At 38.3% G+C, this 19,371-nt stretch overlaps 1 protein-coding gene across 21 annotated transcripts in view; it reads right to left on the bottom strand.

Annotated features, from left to right (window-relative positions):
- LOC139121905 (uncharacterized) overlaps window positions 1-4,824 on the bottom strand; it is a 32,304-nt gene extending 27,480 nt beyond the window's left edge. For 11 of the 21 annotated variants that reach the window (XM_070687212.1, XM_070687197.1, XM_070687203.1 and 8 more), the window contains exons 1-3: window positions 4,486-4,623; window positions 3,615-3,895; window positions 1,023-1,065 (exon numbers count right to left, since the gene is read on the bottom strand). In XM_070687212.1, coding sequence (XP_070543313.1) covers window positions 1,023-1,065; window positions 3,615-3,683 — 112 coding nt within the window. In that variant the 5' untranslated portion in view covers window positions 3,684-3,895; window positions 4,486-4,623. Of the gene's footprint in view, window positions 1-1,022; window positions 1,066-3,614; window positions 3,936-3,987; window positions 4,058-4,275; window positions 4,455-4,485; window positions 4,639-4,662 lie in introns of those variants that run through there. The other 10 variants (XM_070687199.1, XM_070687216.1, XM_070687198.1 and 7 more) reach the window with 8 other exon arrangements.
- Between the last annotated feature and the right edge of the window lie 14,547 nt (window positions 4,825-19,371).

The raw sequence follows: 19,371 nt of genomic DNA, 5'->3' as shown, positions 1-19,371 counted from the left end.
TCTGATGTGCCGGTTGGTCCTGTCATCATTTAAAACCTGTGAAACTGCGCTGAGCCCCATTGCATTTCATTCAAGGGAAGTACCAATAGCTAAAATGACACTCGTTCTGATTGTCTGTGAAAATTTTAAGGTAGAAGCGGGCATCGTTTTGGTCGACTGTACACTGCTAAACAAATTGATTGTACGAGCCCTTCCCGGGAGCTATCCAATTTTTTATGAAACTTTTCTGCGAAAGTGTGCAAGCGTTGACAAGAGAGAAAAAAAGACGAACTGTTTTAAGGAACATAAGTAACTCAGTCCTGTTGCATTCCACTACCACATTACTTTGAGATAGCCAATGTCAGCATGATAAATCGACGACTGGGCACGGTCCTTTTGTGGAGGGACCGTGTACTGGGTTAGGTATTCGCGTACAGTTGGAATCTACCATCATGTATGACTCTGTGCTTGAGACAAGTACAAGAAATTCCATTCACATAGCAATTATCCGAGACGGCAAATGAACAGCAATCTAGTCTTGACAGATTGCGACAGCCTTTCGTCATTAACGCGCCAATAAGATTATCATTATGAACTGATAGGTTGGCAAGTACCCCGCGAAGATTGCGATTTGTCATTACTGTCTAACGTAATAAGTTCTCATGATAAATTGATATCGGAAGTTTCGCGTTTTCATGTTAATTCAGAGAGCCACGACACTAAATATAAAGGTCATTGTTGGGATGACTTTCAAACTGTTTTACATCACATGCATCGCCGTGTTCTGACGTCACTGATGGCTTGGCCTCCCTGTCCTGGTACATGTTATTTGATTGCGCGGCGGGAGAAAGATTAACTTCGAAAACAGAACACATCATAATGTTTCCGTAACATTTTCGACATCGCAAAGATATCGACGCCTATCCCACGGTCCGCGGTCATGATAACTATTGCTGATGACTATGAATTTATCTTTGTGTTTCCTTGAAATTTAGATTACGGGTCGAAAATACCAGAAAAGCACGAAATGCAAGTTTACTCACCGGGTCTGCCATCTTTATTTCCATATCTGTTGTACATGCCAATCTGTAATTGAAGAAGAAATGTTATCTATATGTAGAGGTTTCATAGCCCTCACCACCGCAAATATCATCATCATCATCATCATCATCATCATCATCATCATCATCATCATCATCATCATCATCAACGTCATCATCACCACCACCACCACCACCACCACCACCACCATCATCATCATCATCATCATCATCATCATCATCATCATCATCATCATTGTTACGTCATCGTCGTTGATGTCATTGACATGAAAACTGTTCACAAACGTGAATCAGTTCCTTGGTTGTGCAATTTACTGCGTCAATGCCACGCATTTGCAAGGAAGCGGACGTTTCTGAACACATCGGTTTCTAATTTGGTCTTTTGCGATATTTCATTCTGCTTTGATTAAACCTGTTTCCATAATGTTATTTGATAATTTTGTCATTTTTATTTGCTCTTCTAGCATTTGTTATGACGCATTCCAGTGTAGTGATCGTCGAGAATTGGCCTGAAATTAGTAATTTTATCATTCCAAAGATTTCCTTTTTCCGTATCTCTCTTTTTCTTGTTATCTCACCTCTCGTTCACGAAAGCGCTTGCTTTACATGTCATTGTTTATCTTATAACTTGTTCTGTGGTAATGCTATCTGAATCACCCGATGACTCGTCGCATTTTGCCCAGCGAATATCGATCATATCAACCAAAATCAGCGAAATCAGATAACGCCTCAAGGTCAACCAACAAGTACAGTTTACCGACAGTGCTCTGCTTGGATTATAAAACAACTATTTACAAATATGAGCAAGTTTAAACGTTGGACCTTTCCGGACGGAAATTTGCATCCTCTTGTAACCCTATGGTTGTGAATCATAGAAGGCCAACAACTGAACGTACTTCAGGTACGTTGCATAACGTCAGAGTCACTTTAAAGGACGTAGTAACACCTTTGTAAAGCAATTAACTTTTGAGCTGAGCAAAGCATATTGTTAAGAAATCTCCTGACAATCAACTTTATAGGTTAATTTCAGAAATATCTGAAGATGTTCACAACGATAGGTTCCAATAACTCTTGCCATTTTGGAATTTCAAGATATGATCCATTCATAACTTCTGTTTCATACAGGTACTATGAATGTCACAAGTTTGTAAATACCATAAGGTGTGGTAATTGTTCGTGAGTAGTTGACAAATAAATCTCCCTCTTTACGTCCTGTCACAAAACACATTGTTCTTTCCAAAAGCTGGTACAATCAGTTTTGGTATTTTAAGTACAAGTATTCTGAATTACATTTTAACAATGCCCCTGGGAACTTTCAAACATTTGTCATCTTTTACACAAAACATTCCATTTGCAGGTCATGAACGGAAAGTTAGTTTTTGTGCGTATGCGTATGATTAAATCATAATGAAAGGCCCCTTTAATTCATGCCGTTGAAACTTCAGAAAACCTGTCGGACTCAACAGCATTATGTAATGTCTGTCGTTATCAGTGGTAAATGTTGGTAATCGTAAATGTTAACTGTCTAGTTTTGTGTCGGAATATTAAAGAACTGTCTAGATCTTTCGCTATGCAAATACTACTGCAAAGATTTTTACAACTTGTAATTCTTCTTTAGTAATCTTTACGTAATGGTAGTCACAATGCCCCGTTCATATCCCCCTTCCACTCCTTCAAAGAAACTGAATTGGTGACCAAGTGTTCAAGGTTCTTTGCGAAGTCTCCTGAAGTGTTTTTGTTTGCAGAAGTGTCCCTTCAGCCGGCTGAAATGTCACACATTTGGGTCCCAGGACCATGAGTGTACCAACTTAAGTTATAAAGCACTGCCATAAGTTACTAACTGGGGCTTGAAAGGCCTAAATCCCATGCATGTTGATATACTATGACAACTGAGAAAAATTAGTATTCATCGCAGCATAGTCAGTTGTACAAGAGCGTGCTCATATGGTTTTCATGAACAAGTTTAATGGCCATGGGTGATCGATATCGGGGGTTTACATAACCATACACCATTTGCACTGATCACAAAGCACGGGCAGTCACTCACTGGTCAAACAGTAGGTCTTAAAGCAGGAATCTGAATGTTTTAATGAGCACAGAACCATGACCTACGCAATATGAGAGCTTAGAAGTGTAAACACAACTTAGCATAATAAATAAAGCTTGCGCTATCCTTTATCTACCTCAACAGTCTAGCGTTGTTCAAATACAATAATCAGCGAAAGTATGCTGATGACTCGAAAACCGGGTACTGAAGTCATGGCGCTCGTCCTCTCTTCTTGATGATAAGATATTCATTTTGAAAGTCAGCGTAAAATCATTATCTCGCGTAGTACAGGGGCCAAACAGATGTTTTCGTGTTTCAGGTCTGATACAGACTCACAGAGACCCCTGTCCTCTTTTTCACTCACTAGAAAGAACATTCCAAGTCTTCTTCGGATTGATTGAGTAGTAATATTATTATCTCACTTTTGTGTTAGAGTAAGAGAGGTTTACAATACACGGAGATTCAGTAATTCAGGGTTTGCATTGCTTTTCCTGTCTTTACAATGCAAGCAATTCATAAAGACTTACCGGTGATGAATAGCATGGAGCGGCTGCCAGTGACAGAGTCACGGATACTGTTAGAAGTAACCTTATCATGATGTTGGCTGCAGGGATATGTTCTCTCGGCTCAAAACACAGGCTTCAGTCCACCTTTTCTGGGGAAACACAGAGTGAATTGTATACTGAGGTGACTTGATACTATTGCTCTCGATTGCATGTGTATAGGTGAGCGGCGTCTACAGCCTACGCTCGACTTCACTTCACTGCAGAAAGTCTCAGCCGACCAATCTCAGTGCTATGGTTGTCGTCTGCAAGAGTTTCACGTTTTCGGACTTTTAACCCTCAACTGAACGGAAACTGGCTGTTGTGTTGTGAACTTTCCGGAAAGGAGGTGACTGACCTTTCAGAGCGGAATGCATTGAAGAGTGGAACGGTTCGCAGCCGACACTTGACAACTTGTCATTTGCTGCCAAGTGATACACATGTTAAATCATCATGAACGACAACAAGTTAATATGTCATCTAATTTTCAAAGGAACGAAAACAGTCTATTTAACATTTGCCTAGCTTTGTAATGTTCGTATTGTTTTAAAAGGCATTCGTTACACAAAGGAAACTACGGCATTCCATCTGACTAAATTTAGATGAAAATAATTCGCGAAACAATTATGTAAGCTTTTGTACATACTTCAGGTTTCAATTGAGAAGAGCAAGGCTTGCCGTCCTCTGTGTGAACTGTTTTCTCAATGAGCTTTAAATATATTTATCTTCAATCGAATGTGTCTTAACAGCCTGTCACGGTCTCCTGAACTTTTCAGTGCCGTCGCTGGCCGGACTTTGCCATTCCGAGCAACGCTGGCATTTTATCTGAGTATGGAAGAGTAACATAGCAACTTACCCACAGTTTAGGGAAAGGGACCGTCAAGGCACTGAATGCAGCCAGAACTCACCCCAAGGCAACACTGAGTGCAAGAACCCTTACAAACACACGCATGGTACGTGCTACTGGCAACCACATTAACATACTCAGAAAGGCGTTGCAGACCAGAATCGTTCGCAACCTTGGAGACCTTACCTGACCCTACCACTTTTCCGTGGGGGGAAATCAGTTCATGAACCCCAAAACTCAACCAACGCGCATGATATGCAAGGATAAGTCAGCACTTATAACAAGTGGCCTTGCGCCACTGTGTAGTGTCTGCCACGACTATCTTACAGTCCGTGGTGTGCTTTACTTGAATAGGACACCGGAAAAGTTTGGAGCAGCCTAAGGGTATTACGGATTCTTTGTCTCACAATAGTTAAAAAGTTGAAGAGATAGTATTCCTGAGTATGTAAACAGAGGACATATTACAATACCAAACACTAGATTTGTCAGAATGCTGTGCAATTGTAAGAATTTTGGCTTGTACTTTAAATTATGGCGACAACAGCTTGATCCAGGGAGGGTGAAAGGTCATACAGACAGACTCAATAAATATACATGCCCTTGGTATAGTGTGTTTTGCAGACAGAATAATGTGCTATGCCCATGTGAATAACAGTGCCACGTTTACCTTTTGGTTTTTGTAATGGAGTACCAAGAATGCTTACATCATGTGGCGAGAATACACCCTCAGAAACAACGGCGTTCTCCAAAGACTTGGGAAAATTGCTCTCTCCCTGAAAAGACAAATTAGTTCAAATCTTTCTGTCAAAGTCACGCCCTCTCTGTTTACATTTTTTGACTTTAAGAAAAAATGACACAACTGAACAGTGCACATTAAAGAAATAGTCTTTGTAGCCTGTACTGCAAACTTCTTTTTTGTAAAGATGTCGTCTGTCCTTGCCAATCAATAAACGCGATTCCGTAAATTTTACTCGGAATCACTATTTCCGGTAAATAAACATTGCCTTTGCTATACTAACAGCAGCTTTCAGAGCAACTCTTTAACACTCACCATAAAGCACAGTCTCTCCACTGAATGTACTCAGAGGTAATAACAAACTTACCTCGTAGCGCACGATTCGAATTCGGTACGTTTGTAAGCTGTGCATTCATTGGACTGACTTTTTGCTACATGGTATGCTGATTTGTTAGGGCTGCTGACCAGGCGATTTCGAGAAATTGTGACTGTATTCGTATCTGCCCTCCTGCCTCTGTTTTAAGAATTTCCCCTCCAGCTCACTAGCTGATAACCTCCCCTCACTCCTGATCATGAAACCTCCTCAATTTTCCCTCCAATCGAAGACCTCAGTTTTCACTTCAAGGTAGAAGGCGCCTCGGTGACAGACAGTCGGACTCTCAGACTTTTACAGTTCTTCTCTGATCTACCACTTGTGGGGGCTCATTTAAAAGCTTCCGGAGAAATAAAAACTTTTACCGTCTTAGTTTTCCGAAAATGCAGAATTTAATTTTTCCTGCACAGAGTTAACATGGGAATGGCAGCCATTTTGAAGTTAAAATATCGCAAAATGCTGGGATATTTGTTTCGCTTGTTCCAAACTTTGCACGGTGATCCCCGATTTTTTCGTTGGTTTGATAAGAGAATTGTTTTAAGTTTCATTCAGAAAAGTCTGAGCAAAAGTTTAAGTCTTTCAATTTCGAGGTGCATACTACCTTAAAAGCTTTCCCTCGACCCTATTTGCCTCATGCTGTCCCCTATAAGTATTAGCAAATCCCGAATATAACCGTGTCATACTCCCTACCCGCCCACCGGCTTTTCTAAAGTTGTCCGTCCTAGCAAAAGAATACAATGTTCCCGCCTATTTTCTCGTTCCCGATCGCTGATGTGATTATAAAAACTTGCTTTCCCTCGTGCAAGGAAATGGATTATGAACACCCTTTTCAGGGCTTTGTTGGCTGCCCCGATGTATTCACGGGTACAGTCGTAGCGCATATAGGTGGCGTGTTACCCTGCAAACATGTGCTAGCCGTTATAGTCTTTGCTATCGAAAATATTGTATTTTGTAATCGAAACAGCAGATGTCAGCATGAGAACAGAGATTACATTCTGCTCAACGGATTACATAGATTACAGTTGCGTATCACAAGAAAGCGCTATAGTCATTCATATTACGATGTCTGTGGACTTGAATGTTAATGCAGAGTCCCCCAGGGACTCACATTCCATCCAAATGTCTTCTAAAATCACAAGAATGCATGTCCGATATAAACGTCTTCAATCTGTCAAAGTTTGGTTGCCATCGAGATACCATCTATTAAAGAACAGAAGTCCGTAATCTTATTGTCTTGCATGGAGAGTTTCAGTACACTTCACACCTACAATTGCTCTGTTATGTCATTAAAGAGGTAATCAAGTATTGTGAGGCAAAGCTCGTAGTGTATTTGCATACCTGATGTTGCTTTTATTAATTAAATTCTTTGTGAAATTGGACAGGTTCCAATAAACCCTAGATTTAAAGTGACGTCACCTCATTGTTCCGCCTTCCGTTGTTAGAGTATGTTTCCCACGTTATATTTCAAGTTGAAACAAAGATAATAGCATCTGACAGAAAGTTTTGCATAATATAAATGAAGGTGACAGTTTTTTACTGGGTGTGAAATAAAGCATTGACAGAGCTTCATCACGTGACTAACTACTCCACAGAGACCTATATTACGGATCTGATTGTGAATAAAGCGATTTTGCCGATCCCGGAATTCAGAGATTAGGCCTAAGGATTGTGTACTCCTTTACGGTTTTCCTTGAAAATATAATGCGTATACTTGTCACATAAATCAGATAAAACAACATTTAACTCTAATTAATAAGGGTGTCGTATCTTCTAAACTACATATGCATAATTACATTTGTTGATAATTTTACCATAGTTATATATTTTTCATCATGTCTGTTAGAATTGGTATCTGCAGACGTGTGCGAGTTTGTGCGCATGGAGACATGGAACAGTAATGAAACACTGATTTGTTGATCGAATGACCACGCTAAACGCCGCTTTAATTTGGCAACTGTCCATGAAAATGCATGAGCATGTAGGTTACTCATGGAGATTTACACTGCTTAACGTATTCCTGAGTTAGGCTGCCTTCGGTTAGTTCACAGTATCACTGTCTTTGTGGGAACAATATGAAAATGATCAGAGACACTTTGAACTTGTATGAAGTAAATTTAAGTGCCTCTTCGGACTGGATGGTTTGAAGTAATGCATTACAACCATTAACAGACTGAGGAGTGTAAGTGTTTGATGATAAAATGACACCATATCAATTATCTTCTGATACTTCGAAATCATCCTTGACTGGTAGAAAAATGAAAACAGATTGATCAGTGAAAAATTTTACTTTGATATAGTATATTCATTGTCGTGAGTTCAGACTTTTGGATATTTAGCAAAGCTGAAGTAATAAATTTACACCATGGGATTGCAAACCTACAGAACACTTTTTGGAGAGACTAGAGTTTCAAGATATATATTCGGCTATATCATATATATGCGGGTATATCAAAAGCAGAGTTACGCGAACCATGTGATCTGACACCGCGTGTCAAGCAAGTTGTCCATGTTGGTACATGTAGCATTATTTACGTAAGGCAAAGTCAGTCAGTGAAGTCACGAAGGAAACTTTTTTGAGAACGTTTGAACTCAAATTAGAGTTATTAATAATCAGATGATTGTGATATCCCTTGTTGATATTCACGATGAGCAATGTTAATCGAAAGAAAAATAAACTCCGAGCGAGCAAGTCTGTGTCAGCTTGGATGTAGTCTCTTTTTTACATCCATGGTCTCAGTCAGTCATCTTCAGATATGCATAATGGTATGCACATTATGCAAATTAGTGACACATGACTGTGACAGTGACAAGTACAGTCAACACAATCTAATTTTCTCTAAGTTTGGGTATGGTTTTTATGAAAGTTGCTAGACTTCAGCAACACTGCTTTAACGGTTTCAGTGCTCATCTTTCGGTTTGATTTCACTCCGACTGATGTATACGTAAGACTATTCCTTGAATAGTCAAATCAGTACAGTTGCCGAGATGTCATGCTGGTTGTAACCCCTATTCAATTTCGGCAGTGTCATAAAAATATAGTAGCTTTATAGATGATAGCGAGTTTTACTTTTGGTCTAGTCATGATTTCCAGGCGAAGAAATTTCATTAACACTGCTATGTTTGCATCTCGCCCTTGCCTGGGGTAAAGTTATGCATGATTACCGCTAAATTTAAAACGTAATACGCTTTGGGGGTTCTTTCCCGCCCTGTTTTGTGCACGTTGATACAAAATAGAACTATGCATACCAAACTCCTGTTTGTTCCTTTGTAATACCGGTCAATGAGGAAAATTGATGTTTACAATAAACTCCTAATCCCTTTCAATAATCATTAAATCAACCAAACTCTATGGGTATAGAGTTCACTGCCCAATATAAATGGGCTCAGGTATACCTTTGTTAAAAGTTCCAAAAGAATCCGTGAAATATATTGTGTAGTGCTTGATCATAAAGGTATAGATGAAATGGGCGTCGGCTAACATACCGTTTCTTATGACATCGTTTTCTACATATGGAGCTCTGGTGTAATGTAGATATTTCAATAATGTCAGTTCTTATAGTATTGCACGCATTGTGTAATGTTCAAAACTGGTACTAGCACAGAGTTCAGAACATTTCTGTCATTGCTATCTCAGACGATGCGCTAGCACTTTATTGCAGTGCAAATAAATATAGGAATTTGTCCGAGTCAATGTACTCACTTTTTGAACATATTGCAACACAAACCGACAAAAACTACACTGCTCTCGATTGAAAATGTCATTTTTTCAGGGTCACGTGAAATTTTGGCGAACAAAATAATAACAATGCTCTCATAATACATCGTGAACGATCACAAAGTGGGAAGCCACTGCAAATTTCATTTTACCAAATGAACTCACCTAAACCCTGGCTATTTTTACTTAGGAAAAATCAAAGATAAAATACATGTAACGTGTAATTTTTATATACAATGTTTAAAGTCCATACAGGCATGGTATTAGATTTTCCTTTCTTCCTAACACCAAAAAAGCTAAATGTCATACTATCAACATTGCCTTAGAAGTGGTTTAAAAGGAGATGAGTTTTTGCCAAAAATGACAGGGGTCCCTCAGAATCAAGACATCGACGAGTTTGCGACAGTATGAAAACACCTGAATGAGATCGCCCTTGTGGACGAACATAACGAATACCAACTATTAGCATGACACAAACAGATAATTTTTTTGGGATAAAGGATGTCGATAGACAATCACAGGCTGATTTCATAAGCCACGGCCGCGGATAGTGAATCATGGACTTGGTGAATAAACCATTGTTACTCCAACATTCCTTTATCCATAAATATGATAAATATGTAATCAAAATATTGTTTTTGCTTTTTATAGTCCTATAATGGTGGGTGTCTTTCATATTTGATCAAATACCTTTTGATTTGTTTGAAGCAGTGTCATCAAAACAGTGCCATCAAAGTTGAATTTTCACCATATCTCTTCTGGAAACTTCTAACACAACGTACTCCACGATATCTAACACAAATCATTAATATTACAACCAAGGTGAAATGTTTGCTGACAGATACTAAGGAGAAGACCCAGTTGCTCACCATACACGGTGAAGGCCGCTGTATGTATTAGAAAGGTAGGAATTTGGAAAACTAATTGGCTGTGATACGCATGTGTCGTCGAGTTCGGACCACAGGCGCTCGTGAGCTAGGTAGTCTGCTAAATCGATTGCTTTTCTGCTCCATCTATCGATTCCGTATTCGATCTGCCCGCCACTGCAACTTAAACTGCAGTGACGGGCAGTTCGAGTATGATAGATCGAGCAGAAAATCGATCGACTTAGCAGACTACCCAGCTCACGAGCGCCTGTGGTTCGGACACGGATTCCCCTCACAAAGGCACAATTTATTGTAAAAGAAACAAGCATTGATAGCTTCCACTACCTCTCTAAACTCGTACCTGATATCCTCTTTGCGTCAAAGTAGATTTTCTGTGCATTTTGGGGTACGATTTCAGAGGGGACCCTTTCTGACGATAGCTGTCGTACATCCGAAATTAAATTTTTCAAGCGATCTCGGCCAATCACAGCAACCGCTACTTTCAAATGTACCGCCGCTCTTGTAAGAGATGAAAATTCTGTTTCCCAACATCCTACCTTTCCAATGCATACGGCGGCCGTGTATCGAACCGCAAGCGACTGTGAGACACGGACCGTGTGTGGGAGAAGAGGGGAAATTGAACTTGCTTGCAAAAGAAGCACGCGTAGCTTTTATCATGGTAGCCTGTTGTTTTCAAGGTTTGGATTAACGATCAAGTAAGCAAGCTGGTATTTCCGTGAAATCCTAGACAGATCAACATTACAGTCTGTTGTAATTGAATAATGGACCTCCCGATGCTCCATTCTCGAGTACTGGTGTTCGTTCCCCAACACGTGTAATTTCTGCTGCAAAACGTATGCATTATATCATCGCTGACATTTTTCAATTTAAATTATACACCAAGACACTGATAGTGTACATCCCCTGTTGAGCAATGAATCATAGCGTTTTATGTTAGACATAACAAATGAGAAATGGGCGGCAAAAGTTTTGCAAGTTCCAACCATTTTCCTGCAACATTCCTGCTCTTCGTAAATATATATATTATATATATATATATATATATATATATATTATATATATATATATATATATATATATATATATATATTTATATATATACATATATATTTAGTTTCGCTCTAAATTTAGAGCGAAACGTTGTGTTTGAGGTATAATAAATACGTTTGGAACCTAACAACCAGGTGTGGTAGTGTGTTTCAACCCAAGTTTCTTCTATCTTCACCCCATTCCACGCTCCACTGGGATCAGTTCCACGCTCCACTGAAAGTCTCAACTCTCCTTGAAAACTGTTTTTGAAGGAAAATACACCATGGGAATTACTTGCTCTAACTTTTGTCTGCTTTTCCCAAGAGATCAAAGGCATCTCACTTTGCCTTGGAATTCTATGCATCTTTGTTTTCAGTGGAATCACTGGACCACGTGCAAGAGTCAGAAATAAACGCTCGGTTTGTCCTATCTGAGCAATGAATCATAGCGTTTTATGTTAGACATAACAAATGAGAAATGGGCGGCAAAAGTGTTTTACTTAACCTTGCATCAATACACATCAATATACATATACATCAAATATATCCAACAATTAACATCAAGACAATATTGTTTTCCTTCAGATTCCTTCATCTAGACTCATATATCTAGCCTAGAATTCTATTCGTCCGCTTGCCTCCGTACCTCCGGCCCACGGTAGTGAGTCGGAGGTACGGAGGCAAGCGGACGAAGAGAATTCTAGGCTACCAGCAGCCAAGCTGTTGAAACATTGCTACCGAAATATTTTCTTTTGAAACTATTAAGCTTACTTTTCACCATCATTCCGATGATACGACGATGTGCCATAATAAAAATGATTAAAACATTTTTGTTGGTGTGTGGAACCGAGATCTTTCGGGATCTGTCCCGTTGAAAGAAAGACCGTGATGGATTGTCAGTTGCATTTGCATTGTCAAGTCAAAGACCTCTCGATTCATCCCCAGGGAATAAAATCGGTTACCCAAGAACCACTTTTTACGCAATCGTCTGAAATGAAAGCTATCGTTACTAATAAAGTGCAGATGTTGAAGATACGCCATCAGGTTACCTTGGAGCACATCTCAATTTTCCGAACAACAATACCATTCCGTCGCTTTTTAAAGTAGTTTTGCTATTTGAAGATTTAAAAGACTATCTTTAAGCAGTAATTATTGCTGTGCGGGCAAGATGCACCTACCTGTAGGTTATTGTTATACATGTAGAGGACAGCTTTAAATGGTTTTGTCGGCACATTTGTGCCGTGTCTATCTCTCAGGTAATTGGCAGGACTAATATGAACATTACACTGTCAAGAGACTTTTCTGTGCGTATTTAATTTCTGACTTATATTCAAGAAATCAAAAAGTCCAACTGGTTACTCCTTCGCCCACGTCTACTCTACGTCTACTATACAGTATGTTTAAAAGCTTTTAGTCTGTTGAGTAATCATTGTAGTGTTGTTTCGGCCCGGTTCTTGCCCAGAGGTAATACGTATACTGGATGAACTGTAATTGGTTATTTTAGCCAGTTTAATACTTTGAGCTTTTTCAGTCAAAAGAATCTGGAATATGTCATCTGAATGAACGGTTTGCTGAAAGCCTTTCTTGGGGAGATATGTGTAATCTATTGGAAAGCGAAAATTGACTCCATGATTGGACGAAAGCTGGAGGGTATACATTCCTGTCTTCGCCAAATCACCAGTCTACAACAGAAGCACTGGACAGGTTCTCCATTACGAAACCACCGATCATGCTCCTACTTGGTTTCATAAGTGTAATCGGATGTAAACTTATGTCACAGCCTGTCGGTGTGCTTTCGATGTGTGTTTTGAAAAGCGTTTCAAGGCCCTAGTGAAAGGAAGATTTAGCCTTTTCTTTACAGATGAAAGAGTGAGCATGTCCCATCGCAGTACTTGAGCTCGTACTCTATGCTTTTAGAGGCATTACTTAGAGAAGTGTGGCAAGTTTTTTCGGTCATTAAATCTAATTTATTACTTTAGGAAAGTCACATTTTTGTGCATGGACGATGAGAAAAATTAGGAATAAAAATAGTACCTGTATTTGACTCTTTGACCGAAACGATATGATGTCTGCCAGTGATCGGCATGTATGTGCCTCTGAAAATTAGAGTGCAACAGCAATCATACCGGTGTTGAGTTACATTCTAATCCAAATATTACAATGTATGGATCAAGAAAAGTTACCGTAAGGACCAGGGGTTAAAAATTACATTGTATTTCAACAGAAACTGGTATTCGTTTTTGAACGAAACAAATGCTTTGAGAAAACTGCCAAATGTGGTTGAGAGCGCACTGTCTTACAGTAACTACTGTATAGATAATTGAATGAGTGCGTACATACATCGTGCACAACCTTGATTGTAGAGAGCTCTAGCCGATATACAGGAGTATTATATAGTACCAAATATAAAGTAAGAAGTATAGATAACATAAACCCGCTAATTGTTTCTTTCAAAATATAATAGAAAGCAAAGCTTTTGTATACCGTCGATGTCCTTGGTTTTAATCATAAGTACTTTTCTATGAATTCACACAGAGGCAGATGAGAAAAATCCTACCAATAACATTTCCCATTAGTCCATTCATTTTGTAGTAACAACTTTTGTTGTACGCAAAAAATGGCCATTGTTAGGCCTAATCAACTAATACACAATAGTTGACATATACATATCGTACACACATTCGGCGGATATATTTTGTCTGCAATCATACTGCTACTTCTATAGCTTTTGAACAGACAGTCAGTTGTTTAGCGCCCAGATACAGACAAGGACTTTGATACAGACAAGGACTTACACCCCGTCCGTGAGTAAACTTGTTTGGGATATATTCACGTTGATCTGCTAAAATACATAATTTGAAAGAACAACACAACCACGAAGTTCGTGAATGTTTGATGAAAATATGTAGATTTACAATGTTATTTTAACGTTCCTGGCTTTCCTTGTCGCTCTTATCACTACCAAACTCACCAGATTTTTCATTCTTTTCAGTCTACTTGACAATTTTATGACAACTTTCTCCAATTTACACTTGTTCTACAATGTTACATAACACTAAGTTACCAACATTTACAATTTATCTTTTCTTTGTATGTCACTCCTATATGACCCATGCTGTACATCACAGCCATATGGCAACCATCAATATCACCATCAGTAGCAGCAGTGCCACTGTTACGCTTCTTACTTTCAGTAACTTAAGCTGACCCACCAAGTTGTCGGTTGTATTCGCACCGTTTCAGATCTTTATTACTGAACAGCAACGGTTAAGACTCAACTTCAACTCTCTATCTAACTCTCAGCTCTACTCTACTTGTGTCCAGAAAGTGTACAACTTGAACAGTTTCCAAATCTACATACTATAATGAATGAACGAATGACTTTATAGAATACAGCCCTAACTAAATACAGATACGTCGGAAAATATTGAGGACATGAAATATTGTCAAAACAGGATTAATTGATCTGTCAACTTGAAGCTTGAGTCAACGTCAACCTCCGGTCATTTCTGGTAACTTAAGCACACATCACTCAACCCAAGACAATCATTTACTTCAAGATTAAGGTAGCGACTCAGGTTCATTGTCACTTATTTTCAATCCTCATTTTCACTAAGAAGACGTGGTCACACACTCGACATGTGGTACTTTTTTATCTGCTCGGTCACCGAAGAGTTCAGAAAATTTGTTAGTTTTTCAAAAACAGTGCGCATACGGCTGTTTTACTCAAAAACACGTGTTTTTTAGTTTTTTTTACTCAAAAAAGTGTAAGTACAAATCTCCAATCGGCCTTGGTGATCTGTTTACGGCAATCGACGGCTGTAAACAGGCTTAGTGAATCACAGAAAGATACGTCTGCTGGCAATCGTTACTATCGGTTCAGTTGATTACTATAGGTCAACGTTAAACATCTGAAATCATTCGGAGGGGTTGGAGATTGTGCACCGCCACAACCGTCATAACAACAACCAGTTACCAGTAGCTACAGCCATCATCGAAGTCGCCACCATAGCAACGTTTCCCCCCTATTCTGGCACATTTTCATGCACTCACACTTTCATAGAAAAATCATTGTCTGTGAGTTTATACTCTTTCGATGCCGAAAGATGAGACTCGCAAGTTTTCAAATGCAATGTTGGCCAATATTTATATTGTGGTCTATTCATTTTGAAAATACCAGTATCCACAAATATTAATTCATGTCCTCTATTTTACTGTACAGTATCTGTATTTATCTTATTGTCGCACCAGTTCACTGAAGATTGGAACACTTCCATAGCACGAAATTTCCATGGCAGTTCATCTACGTAAATCGGTGTATAATGAATGCAGTGTCAAATCACAAAATAATATTTTCTGTAAAGGCATAGGAATGGTCGTCGCTAGATTTTATGCAATTCTTTTGCAGGCATCGAGGTTTGGGTCTGTATTTTTCACAAACTTCCAAGTCACTTGCCCACCCTATGTAATTTACACACATCCCCTTAATGCCATAATTGTGTGACATTCTCCGCTTCATAACCGCATTCAGCTTTTGAATTCGGATATCTCAGTGACAAACTTTGAGCTGGTACAGCTGGTATGCCTAACCTCTCCTTAGTTTGGGTATCGTACAGTTTTGGGTTACGAAATCAAAACTATACAGAGATGGTGAAGACTGACAGACACCAAAGCAAAGACTCTCCTGAACCAACAGGAGATACTGTATTATGTATCGTCTGCTGTCAAAGATCAAAAGCAAATATGGACCGCACGTCAGTCTTGCAAGAACCCAAAGGCTATTTAACATTCAAAAATGACCTGTGAGGAATCTAAATGGGCCATAATTTGTTGTCCACTATAAATTGTCAATTAATAGCGCAGTAGGCCTACTCAGCTTTAAAAGCCGCACATACACAAACAAACAAACAAGTTAAGAAACAAACAACAAGTCTGTTGTAAGTCGGGGAAATTTACATGTAATACATATTTTACTGGCATGATATGCCATTCGAAGATGGCGTTTGGATTCGTCGTCGTAATATATTACAATACAATACAATACAATACTTTATTGCTCAACAACACACTCAAGGAGTGCGGTAAGGCAAAAATTACAAACTCAGCAAACACTGGATGAAGCTGCTGCTGGGGGAGGAACTAAAGTACAAGAAATAAATTTGGCAAGAGGTAGTTATCTTTGTGAGTAAAGATATATATGAACTTTTCTCTGTCATTCAAATCAAGAAAGCCTGGATTATACAAACTTGTGGATGAAAATAGACCATCTCGATACGTTCTGTATTTTGGACATTCTATAACAAAGTGAAATTCATCCTCAACTAAAGACTTACAAAACTTGCAGAATCTTTCATTTGCAGGAACTTTAGGAGTTGACCTTCTACCCAGTTCTATTTGTAGGTTGTGATCCGAAATTCTTAGTTTTGTCAGCCACCTCCTATAGGTAAAAGATCTTATATCTAGCAAGTAACTTTCAAATTCAAATTTTGTCTTAAAAAGTCTGTAAGTTCGGAGCTTATTCCTCTGCATTCCACACTTCCTTTTATCATTATGAATGTTTTTCAGCCATGTTTGTTCATAAGTTTCACATAAACTATCATATACATTATTAACTGTGGAATTAATATTGCAAACACAAGACCATATATCGCTCCCACTGTGAGAGTTCAATATGCTTTGTATATAATTATACCAATCTGAATTCAACCTGGATGTATAAGCAGATCTCAATAAGATGTCATCTGATAAAACCAATCGATGCCAGTATTTGAGCATGTGTTTTATCACCATAAGTGTATTGGATATCTACCCAGCTCTCCAACAACACCATCAGACGGTGCATATTTAGAGACTCCTAGGATAAATCTATAATAAGAAATACTAACATCATTGAGAAAGTTACACTTGTCATTAATTTCATGTCCCCATATTTCACAGCCATATGTGATAATAGGAACAATTAAACTATCAAAGAGTGATAATGCAACTTTTACAGAAAGTGAACCATTTTGAAGGCCCTTACGAAGGCTGAAAAGAGCTTTCATTGCCTTCAATTTAAGATTGTGAAAATTACCTTTGAATTTACCATTTGGGGTAATGACAAAACCAAGGTAACAGTACTCTTTCACTAAGTCAAGAGTCACTCCATTGTAAGTGAGTGTAACTCCTTTTACAAGATGATTACTTTTGTTGAACACAATAACTTTCGTTTTCTTTATGTTAATAGTTAATTTCCATTCACGACAAAAACTATGAAGTTTATCTAAGCAGCTTTGTAAGCCTGTTTCAGATCCTGAAATCAATAAAAGATCATCAGCATACATTAGACAATTGAAAAGGAGTTTACCAAGTTTGATAGGACAGTCCTCACTGGAACCAAATGTACTGGGAAGATCATTTATAAAAATATATATTGATTAATAATATATATATTATATATATATATATATATATATATATATATATATATATATATATATATATATATATATATATATATATAGATTTACATGTACATCGTGACTTGAACCGGAAAAACCAAAATCTCGATCAATTCGAATTCTGCCACACCTAGCGACAACCTAAAGCTGTTTGATATATAATTATATACTCCAACAGTTACTTGTTGGCTGCAAGTCTGCTCTCATAAGACTTGCAGCCAAAAAGTATAATATATAAGGCACGGACCATTAGATCTTGGGAGGTGGGTGATCACAATCACGTCGTGAATATTGTTTTTACAATTGCAAATTTGGAATTTTTTTCCAAGTGAGCCATGATATGCTAATTTTTTTCTAAACTGTCAGATTTATATTTTTTTGCTTCCTGATTTTACTTCATTTTATTTTGCAAACTAGTCTGAAGACTGTAATTTTTTGCTTTGAAATTTTGTTTTTTACCACCCCCCGAGATCTAATGGTCCGTCCCTAACTGTGTATGCTCCTCATACTGTACAACAGCCGTGCATAGCAGGGCGATTCAAAATTCGTTATAGAGTTACTGAGAACAAAGTTCATATTCTCAAACATTGCTGTAACTGATAGGTCTGGGTACTTATGTACTCCGAAACGTGATACTTAGAATAGGCGGTTAAGAGATAAAGGAAACTTGAGAAACTGACTACTACGTACGCATCGGCAACCTGTACTGTGCTACTGTTCACAATGATTACAGCTCCTTGAATTAATTTAATAGGTAATCTCAACATTATTTGGAATATAATTGCGTAAATCTATATCATAATGACATTTTCTTCATTTTAATCAACTGCTAAAATTATCAAAAATTGGACGATTGAAGGACTCGGGCATCTTATATGCCCTGGGGCAGAGATTTCTACCCCGTCCTGTGAGATTCCGCCGGTTGGATGATGGCCGGAGTAGATAAAAACACACTAATTGAGTTTGGTGATGCTGAAATGATAGTGCTAATTGAACTTCGAACCACACCATTCACCACATAGACTGAAAAGGGTGTCCTTTGCTGAATGTGTATTGATCACCGACAGCACTTGTCCTTCATCAGGCGCCTGGTTGTTCCGCAATCTTTGAATTTGGATACAGCCTCAAGGTTGTTTACAACCAACAATTAAGGGCTCCTTGGGCAATGTGCAACCAAGTGTTGAAGACTGTCTAATCAAACTTTATACTGTAATTTTGAAAATTAGTCTACTTAATTTCCGGGCTTCTACAAGAACTAGTCACGTTCCAACTCAATTTACTGTGGTTGTCCTGTGAAGTTATCAAGGACGAGGGACTGGTCAGTCCCTTCTGCCGGCGGGGGGGGGGGGGGGGCATTTTTTAGTGGATATCAAAATATGACCGACCTCGTCATCAAAAAAGACAAACATGGTTATCCCCATGTCAACTTTGGAAACAGGTCGACGCCCTATATGTGTAATATATATATATATATATATATATATATATATATATATATATATATATATATATATATATATATATATATATATATATATATATATATATATATATATATATAACTTGTCAGTTGTAGGTATAGGATTTTTAACACGGGAAAGTTGAATACAATATTTTAAATTGTTGAATGGACTGCGAATGTATGTCACACTTTCTGTGCACAACAAGTCTAGGACTGTTGAACATAAATCTCTGTCAAACACTGATACAAAGAGA

Source organism: Ptychodera flava, chromosome 21 (assembly GCF_041260155.1).
Source record: "Ptychodera flava strain L36383 chromosome 21, AS_Pfla_20210202, whole genome shotgun sequence".
NCBI classification, from domain to species: domain Eukaryota; kingdom Metazoa; phylum Hemichordata; class Enteropneusta; family Ptychoderidae; genus Ptychodera; species Ptychodera flava.
This window is presented reverse-complemented; position numbering and strand designations above follow the sequence as displayed.